The following is a 24991-nucleotide window of genomic DNA, read 5'->3' as shown; positions in this document are numbered from 1 at the left end:
AGGTCAGGAGAGGTGGTCGGGAGGGTTGTTTAGGTAGCCGGCTCAGAACGGGGATTTCGAGTTCAGCATCTCTGGACGTTAAACAAACGCCGCTGTTGTCTACAAAGCTTAACCTTAACGACCGACGTGGATCCTTCTGCAAATCCGAGTAGGGACGGCCAAGGATGTAAATTGTGCCCCCTCGATGGCTCCGCCCATCGCACTGGTCTAGTCAACGCGAGGACCAGGAGTGGGGTCGGTGACTTCTTCACTCCCGTTTTCCGTCCCGTTTTCCCCGCCCTCCGCAAGTCATTTAACCAATGAGAGAGTGATGGGCGGCTACCAAACGACGCTTCCATTTTTTGGAGTCTCTGAGGTTAGCCAATCAATGGGAACTCGGTGGTTGCTAAGACGCATTTTAGTTTGCTCCACCCATACTTAGGACTTTAGCCAATGAGAACCTGTACTTTGGACGGTTGCCGCGAAACCAGTGAGGTTACTTCCAACGCCGGGAGTTTCGGCGCATGCGCAGATTGGGGAAGGTTCTGGAAGACGGGAGAGCTGCCGCCATTTTGCGGGAAGAGGAGCCGGTCTACTTGCAGTGCTGCCTTTCTTGCCTAGACTCTAGGAAATATCCGAGCTTCACTCCCCACAGCATACTCAAAGGAACGGAGAGAACCGGGACCCCCCTGCGGGGACCCGGAACTGGTGAGAAACCCCAAAACCCGGTCCCCACCAGACGTCACCAATGCGTGACGTTGCTGCACGGCGCCTCCCCCTGACGTCACGGGCGGAAAATGGCGTCACGAAGAGATTCAGGCGAACTTGTAACATTAAAAAAACCTTTGTTTGTTTTGACCTGGAAGTGTTAGCTACTTAAATGTAGCCCACTGCCACGATTTTAGAGGTGGGCACCCTCGTGGCTGTATCCTGCACCGATAAAGATGCGGTTTCTAGAATCCTGTGATTTTTCTTTCCGGGTCCCTGCAGCCGTGACACTTAGGGTCGCCCACACCGGAGAGGGGAGCATCGACCCTCCGCGGCCTGAGAGGACACGCATCATCAATTTCAGCCACCCGCACCACCATTCATAGAGAGAGAAGGGAATTGAGCTTTCTTCCTCAGCCTCCAGTCTGTCGAAGATTCATGTTCACTATGTTGACCTTTATGGGCTTTTCCCATTTAACTTTTTCAAGCACTCATTCCAGTAGGCGTATGATGAGGCCACATATGAAGATGGAGCCCTGGGACACTGGCTCCCGCAGAGATTGTGCCAGTTGGTTGCCTATAGGACCTCTTTTTTTTTTTTTTTTTTTGAGGCGGAGTGTCGCTCTGTCACCCAGGCTGGAGTGGAGTGGCGCGATCTCGGCTCACTGCAGCCTCTGTCTCCCGGGTTCAAGCGATTCCCCTGCCTCAGCCTCCCGAGTAGCTGGGATTACAGGCGCCCGCCACAACGCCCGGCTGATTTTTGTATTTTTAATAGAGATGGGGTTTTGCCATGTTAGCCAGGCTGACCTCGAACTCCTGACCTCAGGTGATCCACCCGCCTCGGCCTCCCAAAGTGCTTGGTTTACAGGCGTGAGCCACCGCCTATAGGACCATTTTTTAAAGCTACACTACACAACATGGGGAGGGTAGTCCTTCAAGTAGCTTTTACCGTTCTCATTGTTTTTCTTTTTCATTAAGCTGCCTTCAGTTTGTAGGTGTTTGTGCCCAGCTAAGTGATCGGACCCTGGAGATGGCGCTACCATCACCCCTGGGGCTCCAGCTTTTCGTGAATTCTTCCCGAATTGGTCTGACACTGGTTCTCTCTGCTCCTTTAGCAGTGGGGTCTACCTGTTGGCTTGTGCTATGACGAGGTCTAGGAACTGACGTGATTGTGGGTCTCTAATGCTGTTTTTGGAGCAGGATGGAAGAAAACATGATATTCTGTATGTGGATGAGATTGAGTGGACCTTGACCCATAAGTTGGGAAATGAAGAGAGAGTTTGAAAACTACCATCCTGGGCCGGGTGCAGTGGCTCATGCCTGTAATCCCAGCACTTTGGGAGGCCGAGGCGGGCGGATCACGAAGTCAGGAGATCGAGACCATCCTGGCTAACACAGTGAAACCCCGTCTCTACTAAAAATACAAAAAAAAGAAAAAACTACCAGCCTGAAAATGCATAGTGTTTGCTACCTTACTGCTTTTAGGACATCTAGAAAGACGCTAAACCCAGTGAGATTGCACGTTTCAAAATATTGTGTTGTATATGTCTGTGCTTAAATAGATATATTTGTTTCTGAGTGAAAACTTTTTACATAGAGGTTTATTTGTAGAGGCTCGTAAACTTAAGTGAAAGTTTTAGTGTGTATGTTAAGTTGTTCCTTACCCTGCATTAGCACTCAACAATGAGCAGTTCTTGAAATCAAGCATTTCATTTGGAGGGGAGAAGGCAGATTGTAAAAAATAGTTTATAACAGAAAATTTGGGTAGACATGGCAGCCAAAATGAGTGAAACAGCTTGAGTATCAAAAACTTCTTTTTAGGCCAGGCTCGGTGGCTCATGTCTGTAATCCCAGCACTTTGGGAGGCCGAGACAGGCGGATCACCTGAGGTCAGGAGTTCGAGACCAGCCTGACCAACATGGAGAAACCCCGTCTCTGCTAAAAATACAACATTAGCCAGGTGTGGTGGTGCCTGCCTGTAATCCCAGCTACTCGGGAGGCTGAGACAGGAGAATTGCTTGAACCTGGGAGGTGGAGGTTGCAGTGAGCCGAGATTGCGCCATTGCACTCCAGCCTGGGCAACAAGAGTGAAACTCTCTCAAAAAAAAAACAAAAAACAAAAAACAAAAAAAACAACTTTTCTTTTTAGAACTGTTTTCCCATAGTGAATCAATAGTGTATACTAGTCTAATACTTTTAAGCATACACTGTACATGCCTCAGATATAGGAGACTCACAATGAGGTTTAGCTAATGGGACTGATTATTTTGATAAACAGAAGAACATTCATGTTCAGTGAGTATATATTTAAAAGTAGATATCTTGGTATACTGTGTCCTTTTTTTTTTCCTTTAAAGTTAATTACAAACCATATGAGAAGTAACCTGATACAATAGATATAATGTTAGATTTGAAGTCGGAAAACCTTTCTGATCAAGAATTAGCTCCTCTGGCCAGATGTAATCCTAGCACTTTGGGAGGCTAAGGTGGGTGGATCTCTTGAGTCCAGGAGTTTGAGACCAGCCTGGGCAACATAGTGAGACCATGTCTCTACCAGAAAAAAAAAAACCCAATATATGAAAAGTTAGCCCGGCATCGTAGTGTACACCTGTGGTCCCAGCTACTGGGGAGGCTGAGGTTAGAGGATTGCTTGAGCTAGAGAGGCAGAGGTTGCAGTGAGCTGAGATTGCAACATTACACTCCAGCTTGGGCAACAGAGTGAAACCCTGTCTCAAAAAAAAAAAAAAAAATCCTTCCCTTTGAGCTGTGTGACCTTTTCTGTTTTGGGGATTGAGACAGAATCTCAATCTGCTGCACAGGCTGGATTGCAGTGGCGTCATCACAGTTCACTGCAGCCTCAACTTCCTGGGTTCAAGCAATATTTCCATTTTAGGCTCCCGAGTAGTTGGGACTACAGGCACGCACCACCATGCGTGGCTAATTTTTATATTTTTTGTAAAAATGGGGCCTCATTGTATTGCCCAGGCTGATTTTGACCTGGCCTCAAGCCATTCTCCAGCCTTAGCTTCCCAAAGTGCTGAGATTGCAGGCGTGAGCCACCCCCTCTGCCTGGCCCTTGAGCTGTGTATGACTTTGAGCAGTTCAAAAAACCTTAGTTTTAAAAAATTTGGGTATGAATCATATATTACCTGTCTGCAGCATTTGTTACCTTTGATTGCTAAATAAATATAAAGTGTTATTAGAAGAAGTAGAAGGCCGGGCACAGTGGCTCACGCCTGTAATCCCAGCACTGGGAGGCCGAGGCAGGAGGATCACCTGAGGTCAGGAGTTTGAGACCAGCCTGGCCAACATGGTGAAACTTCGTGTCTACTAAAAATACAAAAATTAGTGGGACGTAGTGGTGGGCACCTGTAATCCCAGCTACTCAGGAGGCTGAGGCAGGAGAATCGCTTGAACCTGGGAGGCAGAGGTTGGCGTGAACCGAGATCATGCCACCGCACTCCAGCCTGGACAACGGAGCGAGACTCCCTCTCAAAAAAAAAAAAAAAAAAAAGCCAGGCATGGGGCTTATGCCTGTAATCCCAGCACTTTGGGAGGGCGAGGTGGTCGGATCACCTGAGGTCGAGAGTTCGAGACCAGCCTAACACGGAAAACCTGGTCTCTACTAAAAATACAAAATTAGCTGGATGTGGTGGTGCGTGCCTGTAATCCCAGCTACTCAGGAGGCCGAGGCAGGAGAGTCACTTGAACCTGGGAGGCAGAGGAAATTGAGTTTACTCATTTTCATGTATACCGATTTGATTTGGGTTTAATTTCCATTTTAAGCCTTAAATTTGGCTCCAAGTAATTTTTCTGTAAGAATCTTCTCTCTCCGTAACATGCTTAGCCCAGTGTCTAGCAGTTGTAGGTACTGTAAGTCATAGAATCATAGTTGTAATTATTACACTTATTAATTGTCAAAATAGGATATGGACTCTTAGGGCAACCAGGGCAGCATTGTTGCATAGTGCGTTAGCTGCTTTAAAGAGGACAAAGTTCCTCTTTTTTTTTTTTGAGATGGAGTCTTACTCTGTCGCCCAGGCTGGAGTGCAGTGGTGTGATCTCGGCTCACTGCAACCTCTGCCTCACAGGTTCAAGCGATTCTCCTGTCTTAGCCTCTTGAGTAGCTGGGACTACAGGCGCCCGCCACCATGCCCGGCTAATTTTTGTATCTTTAATAGGGACGAGGTTTCACCATATCCGTCAGGCTAGTATTGAACTCCTGACCTCAGGTGATCCACCCGCCTTGGCCTCCCAAAGTACTGGGTTTACAGGGTGAGCCACCACGGCTGGCCAACAAAGTTCTTAGAGTTATGAAAAAGTCTGATTATGATAGCCTCCTTGCATAGAAATTCCTCAGGTTTTTTTTTTTTTTTTTTAACAGCATGATTGAGGTACATTTAATGGGCACACGATAAAACTGCATACATTAAAGTGTACACTTTCATGCGTTTTGATATGTTAAACACCCATGAAACCATCACTCCCAAAGATTTGTTTGTTTTTGTATTTTTGAGACAGTCTGGCTGTGTCATCCAGGCTGGAGTGCAATGGCATGATCTTGGCTCACTGCAACCTCTGTCCTCTGGGTTCAAGCAATTTAGCGCTTCAGCCTCCTGAGTAGCTGGGATTACAGGTGCTTGCCACCACACCCGGCTAATTTTTTTTTTTTTTTTGAGACGGAGTCTTGCTCTGTCGCCAGGCTGTAGTGCAGTGGCACGATCTTGGCTCTCTGCAACCTCTGTCTCCTGGGTTCAAGCAATTCCCCTGCCTCAGCCTCCCGAGTAGCTGGGACTACAGGCGTGCGCCACCACACCCAGCTAATTTTTGTATTTTTAATAGAGACGGGGTTTCACCATGTTGGCCAGGATGGTCTCGATCTCTTGACCTTATGATCCGCCTGCCTCAGCCTTCCAAAGTGCTGGGATCACAGGTGTGAGCCACCATGCCCGGCAATTTTTTTTTTTTTTTTTGAGGCAGAGTCTTGGTCTGTCACCTAGCCTGGAGTGCAATGGTGCGATCTTGGCTGGCTGCAACTTCTGCCTCCTGGGTTCTAGCAATTCTCCTGTCTCAGCCTCCCAGGTAGGTGGGATTACAGGCATGCGCCACCAGGCTTGGCTAATTTTTGTATTTTTGTGTTTTTTTTATTTTGAGATGGAATCTTGCTCTGTCACCCAGGCTGGAACGCAGTGGCGCGTTCTCGGCTCATTGCAACCTCCGCCTCCTGGTGGTTCAAGCAGTTCTTATGCCTCAGCCTCCTAAGTAGCTGGGACTACAGGTGTGTGCCACCATGCCTGGCTAATGTTTTGTATTTTTAGTAGAGATGAGGTTTCGCCATATTGGCTAGGCTGGTCTCAAACTCCTGACCTCATGACCGCACCCAGCCTTAATTTTTGTATTTTTCGTAAAGACGAGGTTTCACCATATTGGTCAGGTTGGTCTCGAACTCCTGACCTCAGGTGATCCACCTGTCTTGGCCTCCCACAGGAGGATTACAGGTGTGAGCCACAACTCCTGGCCCCAAAGTTGGCCCTAAAGTTTTTCTTGTGCCCTTTTAAAATCTTTTTCTCCCAGCCCTTCCCCTTACTCCTATCGCTAGGCAACCATTGATCTGCTTTCTGCTTTCTTTGATATAGTGATTAGTTTGCTTTTTTTTTTTTGAGACTGAGTCTCGCTCTGTCTCCAGGTTGGGGTGCAGTGGCACGATCTTGGCTAACTGCCACCTCCGCCTCCCGGGTTCAAGTGATACTCCTGCCTCAGCCTCTGAGTAGCTGGGCCTACAGGCGCGTGCCACCACATCCAGCTAATTTTTGTATTTTTAGTAGAGACGGGGTTTCACCATGTTGGCCTGGATGGTCTCGATCTGTTGACCTTGTGATCTGCCCGTCTCAGCCTCCCAAAGTGCTGGGATTACAGGCATGAGCTACCGCGCCTGGCCTAGTTTGCATTTTTTAGAATTTTATGTAAATGGAATTGTTCATTGTGCACTTTCTTGCGGGGGGTTGGGGGGCTGGTTTCTGTCACTCCATGTAATTATTTTGAGATTCATCCATATGTGGGTTGATAATTCCAGACCAATAACATTTGAATAATTTATCCTATTGGTTTTCTTTGGTATTTTCTGTTTTTCTTATTTGACAAACTGGTGATAGACAGCCTCGGGAAAGGCAGTTTCTAGATGTGAAAGCTTGGGGGAGGCACGTTTTACCTTGCCTGCCAGAGAGAAAGGTTTCAAGATGGGATTGGTCGAGCCTGTCTTAATCATCATATTTCTGAGTTACCTAAACTATAGTTGGTATTGGATAGAAAATGCTCAGGGATAAGGCCCTAATTATTGGTGTTCAGGGTATGCGGAGAGGAAGACCTTAGGGCAAATCTGCATTTTGGTGTTGCTTTGACTTGCTTCTGATTTTTAGTCTTGCCTTTTTCCTTTTGATTGGAAATAATGTGCCTATATTTGTTTATTATTTTTTCTTTTTATATTTTTCTCACATCTGTAGCAGCCAGGCCTATTTTTATTATTTAAGTTTCAACCAAGTATTTATTCAGAATTTTGAACAGTAGAGTGGAGACCTAATGTCCATTTTATAGTGAACAGTAGTTTGGCTACCATCATTTTCTCTTCATAGAACAGGATCGGTATTGTATTTTGTTTCTTCCTAGATACTCAGTTTTCTTCTATATCCTTGACTGTTTTTTTGTGTTGTTTGTTTTGTTTTTGAGACAGGGTCACACATTGCTGCCCAGGCTGGAGTACAGTGGTGTGATCTTGGCTCACTGCAACCTCCACCTTTTGGGTTCAAGTGATTCTCCTGCCTCAGCCTCCTGAGTAGCTGGGATTACAGGTGTGTGCCACCACACCCAGCTAATTTTTATATTTTTGGTAGAGACAGGGTTTCACCATGTTGGCCAGGCTGGTCTCAAACTCCTGACCTCAGGTGATCTGCCTGCCTTGGCCTCCCAAAGTGCTAGGAGTACAGGTGTGAGCCACCGCGCCCGGCCTGTCCTTGACTATTCCAAGCCACAAAGCCGAACTAGTTCAGATCTATAGGGTGTAAAAAGAAACCTAGAGTAAGTGACAGCTGGTAAGGTTTCTTTGCAGTTCAAGAAACAGAACTGAAATCTGTATATCCTGAAGTCTTTTTCTTGGAGTGGGAAAGAAATGTGTGGTGCTGGAAAGGGAGGAAAAATATAAAACAGGTTCTTACATATTAATATCCTCTCCCCAGATCTGACAGGATGGCATCTGATGACTTTGATATAGTGATTGAGGCCATGCTGGAAGCTCCCTATAAAAAAGAAGAGGTAATATTTTCCACCTCACTCCTGGAATTGGGTTAATAAGAAAGAATAGTTGTCGATCATCACTTTGAACTTTAAACATTTTATGAATCCTCTTTCTCTGCTTATTTATTGTGTAGAATAACTAATCATAAAAGGCATAGTCTTAATAAGCTTTGCTGGAGACTATGGTTGAGAGCCATACTTTTAGAGAGGACCTTAGAAACAAGTGGGCACATAATGTGGTAATCTGTGCTTTGCTCAAAACTCGAAGTGACACAGTAGAAAGTCACTGTACCTCAGACCTAGCACCAATTTCTTTTTTTTTTTTTCTTTTGAGACAGAGTCTTGCTGTGTCGCCAGGCCTGGAGTGCAGTGGTGCAGTCTTGGCTCACTGCAACCTCCGCCTCCTGGGTTCAAGCGATTCTCGTGCCTCAGCCTCCCAGGTAGCTAGGATTATAGGCAAGCGCCACCACGCCCAGCTAATTTTTATATTTTTAGTAGAGACGGGGTTTCACCATGTTGGCCAGGATGGTCTCGATCTGACCTCATGATCCACCCACCTTGGCCTTCCAAAGTGCTGGGATTACAGGGGTGAGCCACTGCGCCTGTCCCAGTTTCTTTTTTGATATATTTTTTATAGAGACAGGGTCTTGCTATGTTGCCTGGGCTGGTCTCGAGCTCCCAGGCTCAAGCGATCTGCCTTGGCCTCCCAAAGTGCTAAGATTACGGGAGTGAGCCACTGCACCTGGCCCACTTAACACCAATTTTCTTGCTTGCTTGCTTTTCCCTCCCTCTGCCCTCTCCTCCCATCTCTCCCTCATTCTCCCTTCCTTTCCCCCACTGCTTTCTTTTTTCTTTTCTTTTCTTTTCTTTTCTTTTTTTTTTTTTTTTTTTGAGACGGAGTTTCACTTGTTGCCCAGGCTGGAGTGCAGTTGAGCGTTCTCAGCTCACCACAACCTCTGCCTCCCAAGTAGCTGGGATTACAGGCATGTGCCACCACGCCTGGCTAATTTTGTATTTTTAGTAGAGATGGTTTCTCCATGTTGGTCAGGCTGGTCTGGAACTCCTGACCTCAGGTGATCCGCCCGCCTTGGCCTCCCAAAGTGCTGGGATTATAGGCATGAGCCACCATGCCTGGCCGTTTTTTTTTTTTTTTTTTTTTTTTTTTTTTTTGTGACAGAGTCTCACTAGGCTGCCCAGGCTGGAGTGCGGTGGTACAATCCCAGTTACTGCAACCTTTGCCTTCCAGATTCAAATGATTCTCCTGCCTCAGCCTCCCAAGTAGCTGGGACTACAGGCGTGTGCCACTATGCCTGGCTAATTTTTGTATTTTAGTAGAGATGGGGTTTTACCATGTTGGCGAGGCTGGTCTCAAACTCCTGGCCTCAATTGATCCGCCTGCCTCAGCCTTTAAAAGTGCTGGGATTATAGGCGTGAGCCACCGCCCCCGGCCTAGCACCAATTTGTAACTCTCCTGGGAAATCTTAGTGGAGCAGATGTTGGGTAACTGAAGTTTGACATCAAAATCTGTCATGCTGATCCCTTCCTTTCAGGTAGTTTCCTTGATTCCTGTCTTACTTCCTTTGTTAGGAAATAAGGGTGCTGAAAATCTGGCTAGATAATCAAGTTGTTTGATTTCTTTCTTGTCCGCCTTTGTTCCCTTTGCCCATTGGAATCTGTGTGTTTGCCACCTTATACCTTGTGACATTTTCCTGGTGAATGCCTCAGGATGAGCAACAAAGGAAAGAAGTTAAAAAGGATTATCCTAGCAATACCACCAGCAGCACCAGCAACAGTGGCAATGGGACCAGTGGAAGCAACACCATCGGGGAGACAAGCAAGTGAGTGTGGGAGGAAGAAATGGGTTGGCAACTTGGGGAAGGGAAACAGTTTTGTCCTTTGGAAAAATAACCAGAATAGGGAAATTGTTTCTGTTAAGACTGCTGACTGTTAGTAATGGCTCCACTTAGGTCATGAGAATAATGGTGACTTGATTTAATTATCCAGTCTTCCTTTTCCAGTGTAAATTTGTGGATTAGTCCTAGCATCAATATACTTCATTTGAATAAAATACCAAGAGGGGCCGGGTGTGGTGGCTCACACCTGTAATCCCAGCACTTTGGGAGGCCGAGGTGGGTGGATCACCAGAGGTCAGGAGTTCGAGACCAGATTGACCAACATGGTGAAACCCCGTCTCTACTAAAAATACAAAAATTAGCTGGTTGCGGTGGCAGGCTTCTGTAATCACAGCTACTCAGGAGGCTGAGGCAGGAGAATTGCTTGAACCTGGGAGGCGGAGGTTGTAGTGAGCCGAGATTGTACCATCGCACTCCAGCCTGGGAAACAGAGTGAGACTCCGTCTCAAAAAAAAAAAAAAATATCAAGAGGACCCCTGATTTGGAAACACCAGGTTTTGCTTGGCATTAGGGGGAAAAATGGCATCTTCAGATGCCTGACAGCTCTCAGGGCTGTAAGTTGGTATTGTGCAATTGCTGTGAACTACTGCTGGATCATCTTTGGGTCTTTGGTCTTTTCATGCTTTCTGTTTCATTCTGGCCTTACTGTAATTCCTTTTCTTTGGCAGCAATAACGAAACCTTCTCTTTAAGAATTTACACTCCTGACCTGGTGCAGTGCTCACGTGGGGCTCACGCATGTAATCCCAGCACTTTGGGAGGCTGAGGCAGGTGGATCACTTGAGGCCAGGGGTTCAAGATGAACCTGGCCAACATAGCGAAACCTTGTCTCTACTAAAAACATAAAAAATTAGCTGGGCATGATGGTACATGCCTGTAATCCCAGCTACTCAGGAGGCTAAGGCACGACGATCGCTTGAACCTGGAAGGCAGAGGTTGCAGTGAGCTGAGATTGCACCACTGCACGACAGAGCGAGACTCTTTCTCAAAATTAAAAAAAAAAAAAAAAGAACGTACTCTCTTTCACAGGAAGAAGAGGAGTCGGAGCCATAGTAAAAGCAGGGATAGAAAGCGCAGGTCAGTAATTCTGGGCCAGGCACAGTGGCTCGTATCTTTAATTCTAGCACTTTGGAAGCCAAGGCGGGAGGATCACTTCAGGCCAGGAGTTCAAAACCAGCCTGGGCAACATAGCAAAATCCTGTCTCTACAAAAAATTTAAAAATTACCCAGGTGTGGTGGTACATACTTGTACTCTCAGCTACTTGGGAGGCTAAGGCTGGAGGATTGCTTGAGCCCAGGAGTTCAAGGTTGCAGTGAGCTGAGATTGCAGCACTAAATTCCAGCCTGGGCAACAGATTGAGAACCTGTCTCAAAAAAATAAAAAATTAAAACATTTAGCTTAAAACACAAACACATTGTACAACTCTACAAGTTTTCTTTATGTCCTTATTCTATAAGCTTTTTTATATTTTTAAAATTTTTTTGTCTTTTACTTTTTAAACATTATTGTTATTGTTGAAAACTACAACACAAAGACTCATGAGCCTAGGCCTGGAGGGGTCTTTGACCTCCACATCTTGTCCCACTGGAAGGTCTTCAAGGGCATTAATACACATAGAGTTGTACTCTGCTCTAACAGTGCTTTCTTTAGGAGCACCTTCTGAAGGACCCGCCTAAGGCTGTTTTATAGTTAACCGAAGTAGAAGTAATATATTCTAGAATGATAACAAATATAGTAAATACATGAATCAGTGACATCATTAATTTTTATCGTGAAGTATATACTGTACGTAATTGTTTTATTTTTAAACAATTTTTAATGATGTATAATGTATGTAGTTTCTGGTATGTGTGAAATTTAATACATATAATTTGTAAAGATCAAATCAGTGTACTTGAGATATTCTTGACTTAAATATTTATCTTTTCATTATGCTAGGAAACATTCAAATTATTCTCTACTAGCTATTTTGAAATGTATAATAGATTATTGTACACTGTAGTAATAACCCTACTGATCTGTTGAACATTGGGTCTTATTTTTTCTTTTTTCTTTTTCTTTTTTTTTTTTTTTTTTTTTTTTTTTTTTTTTTTTGAGACTGAGTTTCGCTCTTGTTGCCCGGGCTGGAATGCAATGGCACGATCTTGGCTCACCGCAACCTCCGCCTCCCGGGTTCAAGTGATTCTCCTGCCTCAGCCTCCTGAGTAGCTGGGATTACAGGCATGTGCCACCATGCCTGGCTAATTTTTTTTTTTTTTTTTTTTTGAGACAGAGTCTCCCTCTGTTGCCTAGGATGGAGTGCAGTGGCGCGACGTCGGCTCACTGCAACCTCCGCCTCCCAGGTTTAAGAAGTTCTCCTGCCTCAGCCTCTTGAGTAGCTGGGATTACAGTCACGCACCACCACGCCTGGCTAATTTTTGTATTTCTGATAGAGATGGGGTGTCACCATGTTGGCCAGACATGTCTGGAACTCCTGATCTCAAGTGATCCACGCATCTCGGTCTCCCAAAGTGCTGGGATTACAGGCGTGAGCCACTGCGCGTGGCCTAATTTTGTATTTTTAGTAGAGATGGGGTTTCTCCATGTTGGTCAGGCTGGTCTCGAACTCTCGACCTCAGATGATCCGCCTGCCTTGGCCTCCCAAAGTGCTGGGATTACAGGCGTGAGCCACCGCACCCAGCCCTGGGTCTTATTTTTTCTATTAAATGATATATTTGTATCCATTCATCTACTTCTGTTCATTCCACCCACAGCCCCCATCCTTCCATCCTTCCCAGCCTCTAGTAAACACTAGTTTTTCTGTCTTCATGAGATTCACTTTGTACATAATCGGATATGCTGTACTTTTATACAACTGGGAGTGCAATAGGTAATAGTTTGGTTTACACCAGTATCACCACAAACACATAAGTAATACATTACAACATTACAGCGGCTGTAACATCACTAGGTTATACGAACTTTTCAGCACCATTATAATCTTATGGGACCACTGTTGTATATGCACTTGGTTGTTGGCCTAAACGTGATGTGGGCATGACTGTAGTTGTTTCCCTCTGTAGTCGTAGTCGAGATCGGGATCGGTATAGACGGAGAAATAGTCGGAGCCGAAGTCGAGGTCGGCAGCGTCGTCACCGTAGCCGTAGCTGGGATCGTCGACATAGTAGTGAGTCGCGAAGTTGGGACCGTCGTCGTGAGGATCGTGTGCGTTACAGGAGTCCTCCACTTGCCACTGGGTATAACTTTTTGCTAATAGATTCACCTTTGTATAATAATCTGGATAAAACAACAAATGCACTATGAACCCTGCTTGAGGGTGCTTATTATAACACATTGTGATTGGCAGGATACTCAGGCACAGAAAGGGTTGGTATTCAAAATTTACTGGCGTGGTAGCTCATGCCTGTAATCCCAGCACTTTGGGAGGCTGAGGCCAGAAGATCACTTGGGCCCAGGCGTTCAAGACCAGCCAGGACAACATGGTGAAACCCTGGCTCTACAAAAAATGCAAAAATTAGCTAGATATGGTCATGTGTGTCTGTAATCCTAGCTACACAAGGAGGCTGAGGTGGGAGGATTGCCTGAGCCTGGGAGGCAAAGGTTGCAGTGACCCGAGATGGCACCACTGCACTCCAGCCTAGGTGACAGCGGAAACCCTGTCTGGAAAAAAAAAAAAAAAAATGAGACGAAGTACTGGAATCTGGTTTTCTCACCATGGAAGACCCAGCATTGGACCAATGAGAATAAGGTTTCACCTTTTGTTTTTCTCTATTCTTTAGTTATAGGTATGGACACAGTAAGAGTCCTCATTTCAGAGAGAAGAGCCCAGTCAGGTGGGTTGATAATGAACACTGTTTTAGGGATTGTGAGGTATGAATAAAAGGTTATTTGAGCCAAATTACAGGAATGTGTAGTACTTGAGGGTTAGTTGGAGAACAATGACCAGGTATTGGGAGGGCTGGTATCAACACATTTCACTCTTTAGGGAGCCAGTTGATAATCTGAGTCCTGAGGAGCGTGATGCCCGCACAGTTTTCTGTATGCAGTTAGCTGCCCGAATTCGGCCTCGAGATCTGGAGGACTTTTTCTCTGCTGTAGGCAAGGTAACCCTCCCACCTTAGTTTTCTTCTGAGTAGCTTAGCTTGTATCTCCCTTTATGCCCAACTCAGGATTTCTTTTGTGTCCTGGATAGGTTCGCGATGTACGTATCATCTCAGATCGGAACTCACGTCGTTCTAAGGGCATTGCCTATGTGGAATTCTGTGAAATCCAGTCTGTGCCACTGGCCATTGGGCTGACTGGGCAGCGGTTGCTGGGAGTGCCTATCATTGTACAGGCTTCACAGGTGAGCAGGCTGAGAAACAGACATAAGATTTTAAGGGGAGAGGGAATGTGGGACATGACCTATCATTTCCTCCTTCCCCAGGCAGAGAAAAACCGACTGGCAGCCATGGCCAACAACCTGCAAAAGGGCAGTGGTGGACCAATGCGCCTCTATGTGGGTTCCCTGCACTTCAACATCACTGAAGACATGCTCCGAGGCATCTTTGAGCCCTTTGGTAAAGTGAGTAGAAGTGAGAGAAACCTCTGAAGGGAATTGGAAGAAGTGGGGAGGGTGAGTGTTTGAGTGTACTTCTCTGTTGTGCCTGGCTATGATTAACCTGCTGCATACATCATAGTGAGCATATGAGTCTATGCTGTGAAAGTTTGGCTCCATCTCTATTCATGTGCTTGGTGGACAAATAAGTTAGACACAATGAAATCAAATAATAGGCCAGATTAAGAAAGATTAAAAAATACAAAAATTAGCCAGATGTGGTGGTGCATGCCTGTAGTCCCAACTACTCGGGAGGCTGAGGTGGGAGGGTCACTTGAGCCTGGGAGGTCGAGGCTGTAGCGAGCCTTGGAAAAAAAAAAAAAAAGGCCACCTTTTACCAAAATATTTCTACTGACTAATCTTTTTTTTTTTTTTTTTCCGAGACAAGGTCTCACTCTGTCACCCAGGCTGGAGTGCAGTAGCATGGTCTTAGTTTTGTATTTTTTGTAGAGACGGGGTTTTGCCACGTTGCCTGCCCATGTCAGTCTTCCAAAGTGCTAGAATTACAGGAGTGAGTCACCACGCCCCACTGTTTCTTTTTAAAAGATTTGGGCCAGGCACTGTGGCTCAGTCTATAATCTCAACACTTTGGGAGGCTGAGGCAGGAGGATCACTTGAGCCTAAGAATTTGAGAGCAGCCTGGGCAACATAGCAGAACCTCATCTCTACAAAAAATAAAAAATTAGCTGGATGTGGTGGCCTGTGCCTGTAGTCCCAGCTACTTGGGAGGCTAAAGCGGGAGGATTGCTTGAACCTAGGAGATCAAGGCTATGGTGAGCCATGATTGCGCCACTGCCCTCCATTTTGGGCAGCAGAGTGAGACCCTATCGCAAATTAATAGTGATAATAATAAAAGATGTAATTTTTTGGGTAGAAAGCTAGAAATATTGGCGGATCATGATGGGTCACTCCTGTAATCCCAGAACTTTGGGAGGCTGAGGCTGGTGGATCATTTGAGGCCAGGAGTTTGAGACCAGCCTGGCCAACATGGTGAGACCGCATCTCTGCTAAAAATACAAAAATTAATGATTGCACCACTGCACTCCAGCCTGGGCAACAGAGTGAGACTCTGTCTCAAAAAAAAGCAATCTGGGTAGGAAAGATTGAAGATGTGGGCTAGTCAGAAGTTTACTAATAATTTCTCACTATTCTACTACAGATTGATAATATTGTCCTGATGAAGGACTCAGATACAGGCCGCTCTAAAGGTTATGGTTTCATCACGGTGAGTCTCTAGTCTTTTAATTTTTTTATTTTACTTTGGGTTTGTCCACTTGTCTGATTTTGCAGCTTAGCTTCATCCTCCTCCTTTAGGAACTGTCTAAATGACCCATAAACCCTGGTGCCTGAAGCTTGGACTAGCCTTCTACCCCTTGAGATGAGTGCATTGCTTGAGATACTGGCTTTGCTCCTACACTCTGTCAGTGGCCCTGGTATGGGGGTGTTCAGGAGTTCAGCCAGCTTCCCTGGTGCTGCAACTTGGCTCTTTGGGTAATAGTAACCAGGCTGCAGCTAAAATGTTGGGGGTGTGAGGGAGGTTAGGTATGGGCTTTTAAGGACATGCTTTGTAGAATTGATGTTTCTCATAACAGGGATGGGAATAGGAAATTATACTTCCCTCTGGTGCTACCCCATTTAAAGCAATTTCTGCACTGAGAAGGATCACTTATTAACGTAGCACTATGGGGAGAATAGTGAGGCCACCTAATTATGGGCAAGTTTCACCTTTTCCTGACATTCCAACAAAATGGTTGCCAATTCCTATAACTGGTTCTTCCAGCCCCATGTGACTGCAGGCTGAGAACTGGCTGCCAGCCACAGAGTCTGAAGGAAACTTGTATTTTCTGGGCTTAAACCAGGCAGCATACACCCCCACAGTTACCCACAGGGCAGAGGGCAGTAGGTTGTATTCTATCATTGGAATTGCTCACCTCAAAAATATCCAGTAAAGGCAAGCCATGTATAACACCTGCCTAGGAACTGTCAGTACCACATGCCAGGCCCTAAGGCAGGTTATACTGCTAGCTAGCTAAACAAAGCTAGCTGTGGTGTTGACAATTCTGTGGTGACAAGTAACTTTTGTAACCTTTTCTAGCTCTCTGTGTGACTGAGATATGGAAAGGCTTCTGTGGGGCGTTTTTGCCCTTGCGTTGTTGCCTTTTGGGTCAACAACCTTGACACTTAAACAAACAGCAGACTGGGAATCCTCTTTGTACCAGTATGTTGCCGGGTGCTGCTGATAAAAGGGACTAGAGAGTAAAGGCCTTCTGGTCAGCAGGTCACTTAGTCAACAGCTCTTGTGTGTATGTGGGGGTGTGCGTTGTGCCTTGCTGTCAGCACTAGGGTGTGTTCCCTCCTAAGCCTGGAATTAGGAGTTCCAGATTCCTAGTACTTAACTAAAATTTGGCCAGGCACGGTGGCTCATGCCTGTAATCCCAGCAGTTTGGGAGGCCAAGGTGGGTGAATCGCCTGAGGTCAGGAGTTCGAGACCAGCCTGACCAACATGGTGAAACCCCATCTCTATTAAAAAAAATAAAAATAAAAAAACTAGCTGGGCATGGTGGTGGGTGCCTGTAATTCCAGCTACTCGGGAGGCTGAGGCAGGAGAATTGCTTGAACCCAGGAGACGGAGGTTGCAGTGAGCTGACATGGTGCCACTGCACTCTAGCCTCGGTGACAGAGTGGGACTCCGTCTCAAAAAAAAAAAAGGACTAAAACTTACTAGGACAGAGAACTGAATTAAAAGCCCAGGAGCCTTGGCTCTTAGCTTGTCTTCCATTTGATATACCCATTCGTGAAATAACTTGTCAGGCTAGGTTTCCTACAATAATAAACTTTTGCATTGTTAGATTCTTAATGGAGCTGGAAGATTGAAAAGTGACTGCCATTGAGTCCATTGGAAAAGGTCTCTTTCAGAGAACCATTTTGAGGTGATGGGCATAGGTCATATTTTCTGGGAAAGAAAAGTTTGTACCTCAGTGAGCATACGATTTTCCTGGGATAGTAGGACTAGGGAATGTTACTGGGTCTTTGAGAGCATGTCTTTAGTGAGTAGGTGACTAACATGGCCTGGGTTTCTCATAGTTCTCTGATTCTGAGTGTGCCCGGCGGGCCCTGGAACAGCTGAATGGCTTTGAGCTTGCTGGTCGACCTATGAGGGTTGGCCATGTGACCGAGCGACTGGATGGTGGCACAGACATCACTTTTCCTGATGGGGACCAGGAGCTGGATCTGGGATCAGCAGGTGGACGTTTGCAGCTCATGGCAAAACTGGCAGAAGGTAAAATATCTCCGCAAGGTGAAGAATATGGGGTTGAATTTTAGATGAAGGGTTGGGGCTTAGTGCCACCTTTTCTTTTCCTTTTAGGCTCTGGAATCCAACTGCCAACCACTGCTACTGCTGCTGCTGCTGCTGCTGCTGCCGCTGCCCAAGCTGCTGCCTTGCAACTGAATGGAGCAGTTCCCTTGGGGGCCCTGAATCCAGCAGCTCTGACTGGTAGTCTTAGACATGGGAAAGGAAGGGAAGGTTTGGGGGTCTGGAAAGAAGGAGTGCGCTGTGCTTGCTCACTCACTCTGCCTGTCTTTGTTCTAGCTCTGAGTCCAGCCCTGAACTTTGCCTCCCAGTGCTTCCAGCTCTCCAGCCTCTTTAACCCCCAGACCATGTGAGTCTCAGGGTCTAGCTCATTCTAGCCTTTGATTATTCTCTTTCCTTTGGCTTCCCATTTACCTCTTCTTTCCACAGGTAAATCAGTGGCACAGCATACTGCCTCCTTGTGTCTCTGGATCCTGCCACTTCACATCTACACTTCCATGGCTCCATTTTGTGGACCAAGCCATCCTGAGGGCATGGACATTGTCTCTGAGGAAATTGGGGCCACCCTTAAGACACCAAGAAGAGCTCCTGCCCATGGTCCCACTGGAAATGGACTCTGCTGAGCAAAGCCCCCAGTTGAAGAGGAGAATCCACACCTGCATTGAATACCTGTTTCTCCATGCGTATCATCTCTGAGATTACCTTCTTGCCCTTTCCAACACCTTAGTGATTCCTCCCCCATTGGGAAGGCCATAGGGCATTAACTGAAGAAACTGACCTCTCTCCTTTTCCTGTACCTTTACCCTTTAGTCTGTCAAGGGAAACCCTTAGGACCTCTGAATCAAGAGGACTGAGTTTGTAGGTGAACCTTGAAGGTGCTCTTTTTGTTACAAGGGCCCTGGGAGATAGCATGGACATGTGCATTGAGAAGCCAGCCTCAGACCTTAGCTTGAAGCAGCTTGAGGCCAGACCTACTGTAGGCTCAGCATCTTGCTAGGAGGCATGAGAGTGATCTGTCCTGCCAGGAGGCATGAGGGTGGTCTGTCCTGCCAGGAGGCATGAGAGTGATCTGTCCTGCCAGGAGGCATGAGGGTGATCTGTCCTGCCAGGAGGCATGAGGGTGATCTGTCCTGCCAGGAGGCATGAGGGTGATCTGTCCTGCCAGGAGGCATGAGGGTGATCTGTCCTGCCAGGCATTTAGGGGCTTTCAGGAATTTAGTAAAAGGTGGAGTATGCCTTTCCAGTATCTTCCATCTTCCTTTGTATACTTGTCCTTCCTCCCATTTCCTCCCTTTGGCCTGGGGTGGGAGGATGGAGGCTGCTACTCTACCACTTCCTGTGTGCCTCTACTGTGGCCTCAACCCTGGCAATTAAAGCTGCTCCCATCCCCTACCTGGGCGTGTATGAGCCCTTCTCACCGGATTTTATACCCTTGTGTCTGTGTACAGAAATATATATACATATATATATATACATATATATATATATATACGTATATATATATATACATATATATATATACACATATATATATATTATATATATATATATATAAACTTTGTACAAAAGGCAAGCCTCCTCCTTGTGGCAGCTGTTGCCCATTTGTGTGTGGTCTTTGTTGTGTGTCTGACAACTTCTCACGAGCCCAACTCATGATGTTTCTAGGGATATAAAACATTAGTAACACCATTGTGTTTATTTATTTTATTTAACCACCTTTAGAAAGAAAAATGAAAACTCACACCTGGGTGGGGTTCCCATTCTGTATCTGCATTACACTGTTGATCCTATGGTTGTCTTCTCCATCTATCTTCATCTTAACTATCTCCATCCTAACCACCCACTGGACAGAATTACCCAAAGAGCCAAGTTGCAGCACCAGGACAGACTTAACAGGCTCCTTCTCTGTGCCTAATGACAGATCTTATCTTTCCAGCAGATGGCACTATGACAGTACTACATTCTACACTTCTTTTTTTCTAGTGGGGGGGTTGTGATCTTGAAGAGTTAAATACCAGAGCTAAGCTGAGCTTTCTTAACTCTATTGGCCTTTGTAGCTGCCTTTGACCCTCTTTGTAGTAGCAATCCCAATCCGATATGCAAAGGGGTTTGTGTCTTGTATAACAGCAGGGTTCCCCTGACCTGATGTCTACTGTCATTCCTCTGTCAGTCCCCTCAACTCCTGCTTTCCATGTGGCTCTGCCTGGCATAACAGAGGCCTGAGACCAGTGAATTCTAGGGAACTGAGTATTCCAGAAATACCTCTCTGAAAGGGAAGGTGCACCTACCACTGCCTTAATAATGGGGTGGGAGAGTGGCTGTCTCACCCAGCTTAGGGACCAAATGAGAAGGCCTGAATTCAAGGGCAGGGCTCTGTGGGGCTCCTTTTTTGATCTCTATGGCAACAAAATGCTAAGACTTTCTTATGCTAAAAATATGGATAATTGCTGTTAGGTTTTAATTTGTCAGCTCCTTGACTTCTAAGCCAGTGATGTTAGCCTCTGGGGTTGCTTTTAACACAAAATCATTTAAGTACTTGAAGCCTGCTTGAGTCATAAAAGGCCAGGGGGACTCTAGCTCCTAAGTCTGTTTGCTGCTTCTGTAACAATACCACAGACTGAGTAATTTGTAAAGAAAAGAAATGTAGGCTGGGTGCAGTGGCTCATGCCTGTAATCCCAGCACTTTGGGAGGCTGAGGTGGGTGGATCATGAGGTCAGGAGTTCAAGACCAGCCTGGCCAACATGGTGAACCTCTGTCTCTACTAAAAATACAAAAAGTAGCTGGGCATGGTGGTGGGCGCCTGTAGTCACAGCTACTCAGGAGGCTGAGACAGGAGAATCGCTTGAGCCTGGGAGGCGGAGGTTGCAGTGAGCTGAGGTCGCACCACTGCACTCCAGCCTGGGCAACAGAGCGAGACTCCATCCCAAAAAAACAGAAAAGTGTATTTCTCACAGTTCTGGAGGCTGGGAATTTCAAGAGCATGGTGCCTACATCTGGTGAGGGTCATCCCATGGCAGAAGGGCACAAGGTAGAAATGAGTACATGAGACAAAGGGACCATGGGCCAAACTTGCTTTATAACAGACCTCTCATGATAACCTGCTCTGTGATAGTGACATTAATCCATTCATGAGGGCTCTGTCCTTGTGACTCAGTCATCTCGTATTAAGCCCCATCTTCAACACTGTTGCATTGGGAGTCAAATTTCCAATGTGAACTTTTGGGGGACACATTCAAACCATAGCATTTCTGATTCTTCCAGGCCTAGATCTCACATGATGTTGCTGTTCTCCTGGTTACCACCCCCATCCCTTCCCCCATCTTATCCTAGTTTGCTTTCTGGACCTGCAGGGAAGGGAAGGAGGATGCACTGTTTTTAGGTAGAAGCCGCTGGCTATGACCCAGCACCCTTACAGTTATTGATTTGGCTTCTAATGCATCTTGAGAAGTGCAGTGGGTACCGTTTTTGTTAGTCATCCTGAGGCCATGAACTGGGTCTTCTCATGGCTGGCTTGGCTCCTTTAGACTATTATAAATATCCACAGGCCTTGCCTCCCTGCATTCCTCTGCTTGGTTTCCTTATGTTTCCATCCCTAGGTACTTTGGCCTTCCTACACTCGGATCCTTCCACCTCAGTTCTTTCTTGTTCTTAGTTCCTCACATAGCCTCTTGCTGGGAGAGAGACAATGTTGGAAGTAAGGACATATCTAAGACAATTTCCAGTCTTACTCCATATAAGGTGATGGTATCTAGTGAGTGACAGTTGGTGTCGGTGTGTGACTCAGTGCCTTCTTGTTACTCATCCCTCCATACGGGGTGGTTAGAGTGGAGAGAAGCGGGCAGTGAACAGACTCTGGGCCCAGCTTAAGGTAAAAAAAACTTCCCTCAACATCTACCTGCACATGGTGGCTGGTGGGGTAGGGGTGACATTGTGACCCAGATCCTTTGCCAGCATAGTTAGAATTTCCCTACCAGTCGGCCGGGCGCGGTAGCTCACGCCTGTAATCCCAGCACTTTGGGAGGCCGAGGCGGGCGGATCACGAGGTCAGAGATCGAGACCATCCTGGCTAACATGGTGAAACCCCGTCTCTACTAAAAATACAAAAAATTAGCTGGGCGAGGTGGCGGGCGCCTGTAGTCCCAGCTACGCGGGAGGCTGAGGCAGGAGAATGGCGTGAACCCTGGGGGGCGGAGCCTGCAGTGAGCCGAGATCGCGCCACTGCACTCCAGCCTGGGTGAAAGAGCGAGACTCCGTCTCAAAAAAAAAAAAAAAAAAAAAAAAGAATTTCCCTACCAGTCTTCAGTTCTAGAAAAGATTCTCACCTGATTTTTGGCTTCCAGTCTATGCTTCTGTATTCATTAAGGTGGCGGCATTTCCTCCCTGTTCTTTAAACTGCTGTGCTCTTGACACAGGAATTCTGCCAGCTTCCTCAGACTCCCAACAACCCCCAGATAGGAGTTACCAGTAGAAGCAGAAGCTTGACCTGTGAACTTTTAGTCCTGGAGCATATCATGAAGGGAACTGAGTAAAAACCTGAAGGATGTAATTATATCACAGTCCCTCTTCTCCCTGTAATAGAAAGGCTTTAGTGAAAATCAGGCAGCAACACTTGGACAGTGAAAAGAGACTCTGAAATGTGAGGTGACAGGAGGTGGCATAATGGTCATTGTTAACATTTATGCAAGGTTGGTTGTAGGTTAGGCATTCTAATCATGTGTATTAAGTCACAAAATCCTCACAACAATCCTCTAAAGTAGTTTATTATCTTTACTTTGTAAACAAGGAAACATATCCAAATAGGTTAAATAATTTTCCCCGTAAGCACAAAGTTAGCAAGTTAGGGATTCCAATCCAAGTACTCTCACTTCAGATCCCTTGATCTTAACCTTACCTGCCTCTCAGCACCACCGTGGAAGACAAGGCCTTGGAGTCAGTGAGGAAGTGTCACTTTTCCTATCCCTGTACCCATAGCTCTCAGTAGACTCAGAATTTTTCCACTGCCATGTCTTTGCTTATCTTGAGTGATAGTGTTTGTGGGTGAACCTTGAAGGTGCTCTTTTTCTGCTACAAGGGCCCTGGGAGATAGCATGGACATGTGCATTGAGAAGCCAGCCTCAGACCTTATCTTGAAGCAGCTTGAGGCCAGACCTACTGCTAGGAGGCATGGGAGTGATCTATCCTGCCAGCTATTTCCCTTCCTTTCCTCCTTCTGCTGATCAAAGTCCTGTCCTTTAAGACCCTGAAGCTTTCCTAGGTGGAGTTAATCTCTCTTTTCAGTATTCTTTGTCCTCTTGTGGGTCATCTTACTCTACTTTTATTTAGTAAATAAAATAATTTCAATAAAAATTATTTTATTGAAAACTCCATTACTCGATGGTTACAGCCTGATGAGGCCAGACTTAGATGTCTTTCTCATGATTGCTTTGCCTTGCACATATCAAATGTCTGTAGAATTGAATGAATGCTCTCTGTGTTAAAGTCAGCACCAGGCTTTCCAAAGGCTGCCCCTTCTAGGCTGCTTTTCCCAGCAGCCTCATCCATTCCTTCCTCACTCCACCAGGAGAGAAGATGCAGCTTTACTCTTTTTGATGTTACCATGGTAGCCTGTGATACTTTCTTTCTAAAGTGCTGCTTGCCATCCACCAGAGACTGATGTTTCCATGGCAACCAGGTGAAGCTGGATACAGGAAAGGAATTCCGGTCTGAGAAGCTGCATATCTGAATCTTCTAGCTTCAGACATCCTTTCCCCTCTCTCCTAACTTTTGCACTTTATATCCAGGACTGGTTTGCTCTCTGGTGTGCCCTTGGTTGAGAGAGCTCTGTGAAAGTGAGGTGAAGCAGACCAACCAACTTAGATCATGTGAGAAGGTGGGTGCAAGGAAAGAGCTGATCAAAGATCACTTCAAAAAGTTGGATGAAGTCTATTAGTTGTTCAGATGATCTGCTCTCAAGAGCCCTTAAGGAGTTGGCTGGAGTTTCTGGAGAGCCATTAAGCAGTTATTTTTGAGAGCAATGGGTAGATGGATGAGGTGCCTGAAGACTGGAAAGGAGCCAGTCAGTGCCGGATTGTAGAAAGGAGAAACAATGACCTTGGAAATTGGAGACCTGTCAAACTTGCCAATGTTCCAGAACCGATGAGAGTTTCAGTCAGCTTTCAGGCATCAGGAAGCCTACTTGCTTAGAATCAGTGGTGCTAAGAATTCGCCTCCTCAACTCCTGAGCATAAGCAAGTTAGGGGACCTCCACCCTGTAGCCGAGTGTCACACTCTGGAACCACACAGCATGGTTCAGATCCCTCTTCCCTCACAAACTAGCTGAATAAGCTTGGGTAAGTTACTTCACTTCTCTCACGCTTCATCTGTAAACAGGAAATGATAACACCTATCTCATAGGGATGTTGTGAGAATTCATTGAGAAAGGTTTGGAACTTGGCTTATTACTGTCCTCAGTATTTTCACTCCTCTGGATGCCTACTCACTCAATTTTATAGCTGACTTCATTCTCCCCAACTTCAGAGCTCAAGGTTTATGGGGAAAAGCAAGGGCGGTGCAATGGTGAAAATAAATCTTCATTTTTAAATAAATAAATTGTTCCTGCGCTAAAGCCCCAAGCTTACAAGGTCTTGGGTCACACATAACCTGCCTAGTTTTCAGGAAAACAAATCCCACTAGCCCAGTCTCTTTATGCTTGAGGTTCTGTCCACATAGTTAGATTTTAACTGGTTTCGAAAAATCAAAATGAGCCCACCTCACAGGTACCTTCAAGGTACCTAACACCATTAGCTTTGTCTGGCAGGGGAAAAATACCAGGGCACTCCGTTTTGTTTTGTTTTGTTTTGAGACAGGGTCTGGCTCTGTTGTTCCTGCTGGAGTACAGTGGTGCCATCACAGCTCACTGCAGTCTCAACCTCCTGAGCTCAAATGATCCTCTTGATTAGCTGGAACTACAGATATGTGCCACTATGCCCAGCTAAGTTTTGTATTTTTTGTAGAGATGGGGTCTTGCTATGTTGCCCAGCTGGTCTCGAACTCCTGGGCTCAAGTGATCCTCCCTCCTTGGCCTCCCAAAGTGCTAGGATTATAGGTGTGAGCCACCACAACTGCCGGAGAGCACCCTCTGTTACCACCCTTTCCTTAGCGTCTCAGCCTCCCCCAAGCACCTGTCTTTGTTGGTCTCCAGAGCCTAGCCCTAC

General features: G+C 46.1%; 1 protein-coding gene across 8 annotated transcripts; it reads left to right on the top strand.

Annotated features, from left to right (window-relative positions):
- Positions 1-492: 492 nt before the first annotated feature.
- On the top strand, positions 493-23162 carry RBM23 (RNA binding motif protein 23). 8 transcript variants are annotated; one of them, XM_032179929.2, is made up of 14 exons: positions 498-687; positions 7917-7992; positions 9700-9812; positions 10916-10963; positions 12950-13123; positions 13667-13720; positions 13873-13990; positions 14080-14232; positions 14314-14451; positions 15644-15709; positions 17569-17764; positions 17852-17980; positions 18077-18146; positions 18227-23162. In XM_032179929.2, the coding sequence occupies exons 2-14, from the start codon at positions 7927-7929 to the stop codon at positions 18228-18230; spliced, it is 1329 nt and encodes a 442-aa protein (XP_032035820.1). In that variant the 5' UTR covers positions 498-687; positions 7917-7926; the 3' UTR covers positions 18231-23162. The 8 variants fall into 8 exon arrangements, with proteins under 8 accessions (XP_032035827.1, XP_032035823.1, XP_032035824.1 ...); XM_058429425.1 differs by lacking the exon at positions 498-687 and adding an exon at positions 754-886; XM_058429426.1 differs by lacking the exon at positions 498-687 and adding an exon at positions 2781-2982.
- The last annotated feature ends 1829 nt before the right edge of the window (positions 23163-24991 follow it).

This window comes from Hylobates moloch, unplaced genomic scaffold (assembly GCF_009828535.3).
Source record: "Hylobates moloch isolate HMO894 unplaced genomic scaffold, HMol_V3 SCAFFOLD_16, whole genome shotgun sequence".
Lineage (NCBI taxonomy): Eukaryota > Metazoa > Chordata > Mammalia > Primates > Hylobatidae > Hylobates > Hylobates moloch.
The sequence above is the reverse complement of the archived record's forward strand: the minus strand, read 5'-3'. Positions and strand labels throughout refer to the sequence as shown.

Excerpts from the sequence above, each read along its gene's own strand:
- RBM23 (XM_032179929.2), top strand. The coding sequence starts at position 7,927 with ATGGCATCTGATGACTTTGATATAGTGATTGAGGCCATGCTGGAAGCT. Across the intron at positions 13,721-13,872 it reads AGAGAGAAGAGCCCAGTCAG|GGAGCCAGTTGATAATCTGA; the intron begins GTGGGTTGATAA and ends TTCACTCTTTAG. Across the intron at positions 17,981-18,076 it reads GAATCCAGCAGCTCTGACTG|CTCTGAGTCCAGCCCTGAAC; the intron begins GTAGTCTTAGAC and ends TCTTTGTTCTAG.